Source organism: Grammomys surdaster, unplaced genomic scaffold (assembly GCF_004785775.1).
Source record: "Grammomys surdaster isolate TR1022 unplaced genomic scaffold, NIH_TR_1.0 147, whole genome shotgun sequence".
Classification (NCBI taxonomy): domain Eukaryota; kingdom Metazoa; phylum Chordata; class Mammalia; order Rodentia; family Muridae; genus Grammomys; species Grammomys surdaster.
Window position 1 is genome coordinate 657,591 of NW_021604605.1, and position 8,476 is coordinate 666,066.

At 42.8% G+C, this 8,476-nt stretch overlaps 1 protein-coding gene across 2 annotated transcripts; it reads right to left on the minus strand.

The window, feature by feature from the left end:
* Positions 1-324: 324 nt before the first annotated feature.
* Positions 325-7,982, minus strand: Ccdc160 (coiled-coil domain containing 160). Of its 2 annotated transcripts, none has more exons than XM_028765011.1 (2): positions 7,856-7,982; positions 325-1,746 (listed from the first exon to the last, which is right to left on the minus strand). In XM_028765011.1, exon 2 carries the CDS (start codon positions 1,720-1,722, stop codon positions 751-753), a length of 972 nt encoding a protein of 323 aa, XP_028620844.1. In that variant the 5' UTR covers positions 1,723-1,746; positions 7,856-7,982; the 3' UTR covers positions 325-750. The 2 variants fall into 2 exon arrangements, with proteins under 2 accessions (XP_028620844.1, XP_028620845.1); XM_028765012.1 differs by lacking the exon at positions 7,856-7,982 and adding an exon at positions 6,743-6,812 and having other exon boundaries at positions 417-1,746.
* Between the last annotated feature and the right edge of the window lie 494 nt (positions 7,983-8,476).

Genomic DNA, 8,476 nt, shown 5'->3' on the forward strand with positions numbered 1-8,476 from the left:
GAAGAACTGCGTAAACAAAACGCCCCTTGCTGGCCAACGTAAGAAAGTGCAAAAGCCATGGCTGACAGAGGCCTGGCTTCTAGCAAAGGTCAGAACAATGACTCTAAATCATCTTGTAGTCCAAGTCCGAGGAGAAAGCAGGAGGAAATCAGCAGTGGAGATTGTGTTCCCGAGATGTTTACATGTGCCTAATTAAGGTTAGACCCCAAAGAAAGCAGATACACTTTTGTCCTGCTGAGTTTGACTGGGCAAGTAAAAGATTCACAGGCATATGTGTTTGTTTGTTTGTTTGTTTGTTTCAAGAATCACAGGCATATTTTATGTTTATATATGTAAACAAGATTTTTATTGTTCACGTTGATTACCACAGATGCGAGAACATTGATGCGCCAAGGTCACGGCTAACAACATCACACAGTGCTGCCGATTCAGACTCATCTATGAGCCAGTGAATCAGTTTGGGGGGTGGTTGCTGTTGTTGTTGCTTCATTTTAGTGAATATATATATATATCTCCCATATAAAACTTTTCATTCAGAATCTCACAATGACTTCATCAGAAAGAGAAACAAATGCTTTGAAGTCAATATCTGGATAATTGATAGGTGTTCTGATTCACCAGAAGTAAAGATTACAAGCTTTCAAATACATTTTAGCAGTACACAAATATATATATATATATATATATAGTACGATAAACATTGATTTGGCTCAATAGCGTTCCCAGTGAAAGGCTTTTGTTTTTTTAAGTTTAAAAAACATTCCCAGTAAAGTGGTCAGCGGAATTTGATGACCTTACCACTGAAGCAACGTGTCTTCCGAGGAGCTCCAGAGCTCTGCTGTTCTTCGCCCTCAGGGTCTTCTCGATTCTCAGCTCATTCTTGATGGCACCCAGCTCCAAGCGGATCTTTTCCATCTCCAGCTCGTAAAACAACTTCATTTCTTCTCTGAGGAGCGCAGCATTTAGTTCAGTTTGATGCTTCAGTTTCCTGACAGCGTCTTTCAAGTTTCTGTTCTCTAGATTCAACTTGTACATTACTTCTTTGGCTTGCTGGAGCTCTTCAGTTAAGTTTTTTACGTTTGTCGCTTTTTCAGACAGGTCGTTTTTTAAAGCTTGCAGTTCGCAGTCTTTCTTGGAAGCAGCGGTCCCTGGTTCTTGAAAATTGACAGCTTTCATTGAGGCTTCCTTTCTAGAATTCAAAAGTTCTTTTTCGGCGTTTTCAAAGTCCTGTTCTATCTCCCGGCATTTCAGGCTAAGTTCTCCCAGCTCTTCATTCAGAAGGTGCAGGCGGAGTTTTGGAGGCATTGCTTCCCTCCATTTCTTCCTGGTGACTTGTGTGGCAGCCGGCAATTCCTTCTTGCTCCACGCAGAGGCGCTCTCCCTTCTGTGAGAACTTTCCTTCCTTGCATCATCCAAATTAAGCAAGTCCCAGAAGGCAGAATTGGTATTTGCTTCATTCTTTGACATGTTCATCCTTCTCTCTCTTAAATTTGGATCTTGTTCTCTTTCCGCTATCTGGGAAGAATTTTCTTTCCTCTTAAATTTATTTTCTTCTTGAATGTTCCTAATGGAAAAGTTAGAAATTCTCCCCATCTTCTTGGGTTTGTCTGCAGATGGCTGTTCAGAGAACGACCGAGGTGGAGCAGCCTCTTCCTGAAAACCGTGCTCATTTAAAAAAGGAGTGAACGTATTGTCTTTCCAATGCTTTCTTCTAGCATCCATTTTCCTGGGCACCTGTTGAATTTCCTAAAAAACAAAATTTAAAACCAAGCCAAATTATCTCCATGGGTAGCCCATGGGTACTAGGACTAAGAATACTGATTTGTCCCCCCACCCCCAAAACTGCCCAAATATGTTAAACCCAGCTCTCCTCAAACTAACTTGGGCTTCCTCCTGTACCTTGCTTATAAATGAAAAGGGCGAACATAGCTAAATTTGACAAACACCTGCAACCTCTAAAATTCTTCCATCACATGAAATAGAATCAGTAAGTGAACACATATAGTTATTCTTTGTAGACAATCTTATGAGAAGGCAACTGTATGTGAGAAAACACAGTGCTTTAAATAATTTTTAAAAAGGTTCTTTTGGAATTTCTAGGCAAATATTGTTAAAATACCTTTGCCTTGGATATGTCTGACCTTTTTTTTTTTCCTAATTTTCTCAGGTAGAACTACTGTTTGTTCATTCTTTAAAGTGCCCAAAAAGAAACTTCAAGGCTTGATGCAACGTGAGCTACTTCTGCTAACGTGTACCGGGCAGACTTCCTCATGACTAACTCTGCCAAATGCCCTTCTGCCTTGACCTATGAATTCCTGCTATTCCAGTCTTAGGCTTCGCCTTTAGAAAACACTGCCAAGTGTACGGAATTCTCTCTGTTTTGAGTCAATTTTATAGTGAGATGTCATGTCAACAGTTGAAAATGCTATTAAAAGTGTTTTTCTTATGCAAACTCTAAGTATAGGATTTTTACAGGGCAGTTCCTGCCGGTGTGGAACAAACACATGCTTTAGAATTCCAGCACTGGGGAAAGGTGGAGGCAGGAGGATCAGGAGTTCAAGGCCAGTCTTGGCTACTACTAATGAAGTTTGAGAACATCCTGGCCTTCATGAGGCACTCCCTTACACCTCAAACAACAAATAAGGCAAAAAAAGTAGCTAATCAGGGCTGGATAGTACCTCAGTGACAGGGTGTATTTACTGTGTAACAACAAATCCTGGTTTCCATTCTCAGACCTTATTGGCAAACTCAAACAAGAAATTCATGGTGTACATTTGCCAGAATCATGTTTTTTCTCTAGAAATAGTCTTTTCTGGCTTTTTAAAAAATTCTTTTAGTCACAATGCAGAACAATCTATGACATGCCTGTCCCGGGAAGGAATGATGGTTATAATCCTGGCATCTCTCCTTTTTTAGAAATAGGAACACAAGCAAGTCAAGGTAGCCACAACAACCATCAGTGGAAGGAGCTGATACAGGAGAAGAGAGAGTGGTGTGAATCTGTGAGCCACATCTCTTCAGAAAGCAAAATTTTACCAGAGAATTCTGTTAAGACAAAAAAATTTTTTTTGAAGCTTGTAATGATAGCAAGGGCAGCGAGATGATTGACAGACTGATTTTACCTAATTCTGGATGAAAAAACAAAACATTATTGGGATTGATCAGGAAAGAGATGAACACTGCACAGTTAAGGTGAGGCCACTCACCTTATATTTTGACACACTAGCAGCGAAACATCTAAGAGAAACTTCTGGGTACAGCTAGAAGTTACCGTAGAAAATTCCTCATTAATAATTTTAATGTTGTTCCTTGGGTGCATACACACCTAAAACTTTTTGCATGTTTACTCTATCTTTCTTCACCATACCTCTAGATAATGTCCTGAGTATCTGGAAGGATGTCCCTTTCAATGAATCCTAGAAATCCAGTTCTTTATTCAAGAACCCAGAGGAGTCCATTGATTAAATAACTGAGCTCAGAGTAATTGAGCGACTTGAGAAAGGCCACGTAGCCTTTAGTGATAAAACTGAGATCCTGTCTCTCAGGTCAGTGCTTGTTCTGAAAACCCCCTTTCTTCATCTGCTAGGAGTCATTCCACAAGACAGAAAGAACGGATTCCTTTGTTTGCAGAGCTTAGGTTATCTTTAAGGAGACACAAGAGGAGAGAGAAAAGCTGAATGGGGGAGGGGAGAAAAGAAAGGTCTGAAAGGCTCCTTGGCATTCCTCTCTCCAGGCTCCCACAGGCGGGGTCACAGGGTCTCTGAGATGCTCCCTTTTCTCTTTCATTGGTAAGACAGCCTTTAAGGACTTGTTCCCACATTTAGTTAGAGCGTGGCAAAACCCCAAATGGGGCTGAACACCGTAGCACCTTCTTCTGTGCTGTTTGTTTTTACTACACAACAAGCATGGCATGAGGATTTGGAGCAAGGACAAGAAATATGCTTTAAAAATGACACCCCTCCACGTTGGCCCAGCAGCCATTTTTTCCTCAATCAGCTTCACTAGGTAATTTGCCTCAGCAGAAGGGAAACCATTACTGAAAGTATAAACATGCCCTTTCACCTGGGCAGAGCGCACATTTGTTCTTGTGTCTACTCAACTCTGCATTGAATCTTGAAGGACTGAAGGAGACCCAAGAGAAATGAGCAATTTAAAGAAGCCAGTCAGAACACAGACAGGAAAAAAAATAAAGTCAGGACAAAAATAACAGAGTTCTTCTACAAAAATTATTCCCTGGAAGGCCTTGGGACTATACTGCTATATTATATAACTGTTATCTACATTTGTGTCTGGCATGAATTCATAGTGGACTTCTGATAATTCTAGCTAGTATCCCACCTGAAATTATTACCATTTATCTTCTGGTGATTATTTTGTGGTGGCAGTTTTATACAGTAAGGGACAGCGGGCCTCATGCTTTATTTTTTTTCTTTAAAACAGTTGGCTACTTAATGATAAATCTTCCTTGAGAAACATGTGTGGGATATGTCTTATTTGTTCCCCAAGCATCTCTCTTTCTGTTAAACTCTGCACTTAAGATCTGTGTTGATGTCGTCGATGAACCAAAATGAAGAGAAGGAAGGCGAGGAGGTCAGCAAGGAGGAAGAAGAGGCTACTTGAGAGGCTGAAACTTGGAATCACTGATGAAACAAAGTGAGAGTTAATTAATAACAATAATATTAATGTTGAGGACTAAGCCAAGCGTGGTCACTTATTAAAGTTATCTGGATATATCATTGTACTGAAAATACTAGGCGTAAGTATATCTATCCTTACACAGCTCCAGAAAATGATATGCTACTGTTTACTGGGAAAGGAGAAATCAATAAAGCCACCTCTCCTTCATTTTCAAGGTCAGGCCCTGGGAAGGAAACTTCCATTAAGGTGCATAGAAAACTTATTTGTTTTCTAAAGTATTTGTGTTTGAAAACATGCTTTGGGAAATTTCCTGACACAATCCCAATATAGTCCCCCCCCCATTGTGTTATCCCATTTACATTAGAATTTGGTTTTAAATTTTTAGAGCTCTCTTGGTATATCTCTCTCTGTAAATGCAATTGCTTTCCCAAGCAAGCATAGATAGGTAGCTACTGGGAAGCAGTTCTGGGAGGATGTCAGAAGCTTTTCTCCACCTCACAAAGGTCCTTCTTCCAAGTATACTGGAGTGACTCTTGGTAATGATCATGCCCTGACCCATGTTGAACAACTTCTGTCAGTACTCAGCCACCCAGCTTCCCTCAACTAAACAGCTGCCTTTCGGGACTGAAGAGATGGCTCAGCAGTTAAAGAGCATTGGTTGCTGTTGCAGAAGACCTGAGTTCGATTCCCAGCACCCACATGGCAGCTCACAATGGTCTGTAACTCCAGCTCCAGGCGATCCATGGCACCAGACATGTGTGCGGTGCACTTATCTGTGCACGCAGGCAAAATACCCATACACATAAAATAAATTAGTCTATTAAAAAAGAAGTCCTGACTTTCAGTCATTGCCCAAGGATCATTGGATGAGAACAAAATCCTTCCACCCCCTTAGCCCAAAAACCACCCTCTCTTTATCTTTGGATGCTTTCCACTCTTTTGACTCTCAGAGGAAAAAAAAAACTGCTCAGCCAAAATAGGAAAAGAAAACATTTTACTTAGCTGGGCATGGCAGTGCACGCCTTTAATCCCAGCACTCAAAGAAGCAGATCTCTGGAAGTTTGAGGCCAGCCTGGTCTACATAGTGAGTTAAGGGCAGCCAGGGCTACCGAGTGAGACTCTGTCTCAAAAAAAAAAAATTAGTAAAGGAGAGTTGTACCTTTCCCCCTATTCCCATTGCTTTCAGGCACGAAATAGAAACTTCTGACCTGGTTCCTCGAGGGTACCTTTTTCATTCCCCACCCTCTTGCACTAGGTTGCAAAAAAAAAAAAAAAACCCACTTAATAACACAATGAAGACCCATGTGAGCTGTGCACAGCCCAAGCGGATCTTTGTACCTTACTAGACAATATTGAGGGCAGGCCGGAAAAAGGAAATCTTGAGAAAGGATTAAGTGCAGGTTGTGGCAAGCTATGCTGGCGCTCACCTTTAAGAACTGCTCAAGACTTGCCTTCCCGGAAGCTGCAGACTCTTAAGGTGTAAAACTGTGGTAATGAACCTACTTCACAGGTGGTAAATAGCAAATGGCGCTCGTCAAGCACTCCGATCCCTGACACCAGTAACCCAACCCCAGTAACCTGGGGCTCACAGCTAAATCTACATATGTAGACTTCCTGCTGTGTCTAGAACCTGTAACACTGGCTATGGGAAAAGCAGAGAATTTTTCTCCAAAACTAAGTAAATTCATTTTTTCCACTTCCTATCTGTCATATTCCCTTTTTCTTTTACCATACGTGAGCACTGACGCCCGGAGCCAAGAATAATTAATGGTCGCACTGGTATCTGGTAACAACGATTTTAATTGAGTTATTTTTAGGGTTTTGTTTTTAAGAAGGAAAATGGAAAATCCATATTGTCCTCTCTAGCTTACGAACTTCCCTGGATGACATTTTAAGGCAAGGGCTTTAATGTTTCCCTTGAAGTTTATTTGGCTTAGCTCAAGTCTTCAGGGCACTTTTCTTTTGAATGTTTATGAGGCTGTCTTGAAAGTGTGCTGACAGGGAAGACTGATGATTCGGTTACAAAGTTGAAGGTTTATGTTGGGCAAGACTCTGAGCTTCTAAACTCCCAGGATGAGATAACAGCCAGAACAACTGTACTTACCCTTCCTGAGGTCCAAGGTCTTAGACCGGATGTCACTGGTCTCCTCCAGCTTGAGCTGGAAAAAAACAGTCCACCCCCACCTCCCTACAGGAAATATAATTTAAAGAATGTCCAAACCCATGCTATTCTCTCAAGTGTCCATTAAAGTCACAGATGCTACATCTAGAATGTCTGTGGGTCTATCTGCAATGTGACACCAGACAGAAGTCATTTTTCCAACTGCTACTGTCTTCCTGCCTCAGGCAATACAAATGTCAAGTGGGGCAAGAAACGTGCTGACACACTCGAGTCAACAGAGTAGCTCTTTACCCGTAGCATGAACTGAACAGACAAGCCACCTGTGGTGGAGACAGAAGCTTGCTCATTGTAATGTGCCTACCAAGAGCCCCATGAGCAAAGGGCTGGAGCCTAGGCCTCCTCCTAGAGTACAGTTAATTTGTAAAAACACGACACAGAGAAATGATCTCGCTTTTTTTTTTCTTTCATCTTTCAGGGTTCTAACATATGGGTCAAGTGCCCACTTCCCTGGACAGAATGTCTTTTCTATTGTTTGGCCAATATGGAAAGAGAAACAAAGTACCATTGAAAACTCAGTACTGTGTATGGTTATGATCCTCAATTCTTTGTTATTAGTGTGAAATTATTCCTTCTTGAAGAAAAGATACGGAGTCACCTGAGTTCCCAAGGCTTAGACTTTATTACTATGGGAGTCACATTCTTGCTATAAAGCTGTATCTTTGTGTGCATAGTTTGGGGATTTTTCTCTGTGAATGGTTAACTGAAACTCCTGCCATCCTTGCTTCTATGGAAAAGAAGGTGGCTGGGAACGAGATGTTAGAACCCCACTGCAAGTGACTTTTTTCACCTCCTCAGTCCCGATCCTGTAGCTGGTGGGTGAATGGATAAGCCTGACCCCACTTCCCTGTCCACAACCCCTTTCCCACGCCCTGTTTCTTTTTTTTCCTAACACTGGCTAGCTCCAGCCTAGGGCTCTCAAGAGAAAAAAAAAACCTGCTGCTGGACTTCCTTGGTTTTCCGCCCTCTTGCTGGGCGAGTCAGGGGGTAAAGAGGGGCGCGCCAGGGGAGCCCGGGATGTCCCTTCCACAGACATACCTGGAAGCGCGGGTGCGGTCTGGAGAGCCCTGTCCACTCTTCCCCGAAGCCAGTCACTACCGGCAGGCGGCAGCCCCTTGTTCAGTGCTAGCCACCGCGACCCGGCCAGGCTGGCCCGGGGCAGAGCCTCTGCAGTGCAGCTCCAGCGCGGGCCGCACTGTTGCCTAGCAACCAGGCGGATGGATTTAAAGGGACCGGGCACTGAAGGGACCGGGCGCTGCAGGTTGAGTACTGCTGCTAGTCAGGGAGTCAAGGCCGGACCAAAGCACTGAGCATGCCCGGTAGGGCAGCCACTGTGGTGGCTTCTGCCAGGCAAGAAATAGGAAAGCAGGTAGAAGACGCTGAGTCAGAATAGGAAAGGTCAAGAAAATGCTAGGCAAACCCATCCACCAGTGGGACAATTAGAGTGGATCTGGGAGATTCTCAAGGCTATGTGACTACTGACTGTGGAGAGATGGAGGGGCAGTTGCATAGGGTTAATCCCTGGATTTGGTATTTAGTAACAGGATGTTATGGAGGATTCGTTTTGGAAGACCTCCTAGGTTGGAATCAGGATTGTTAATAATGTGGGGGTTGCATTATACCCCATCTCTACTCCATGCACATCTTAAAGGTCAGCAC

Excerpts from the sequence above, each read along its gene's own strand:
- Ccdc160 (XM_028765011.1), bottom strand. The coding sequence starts at position 1,722 with ATGGATGCTAGAAGAAAGCATTGGAAAGACAATACGTTCACTCCTTTT.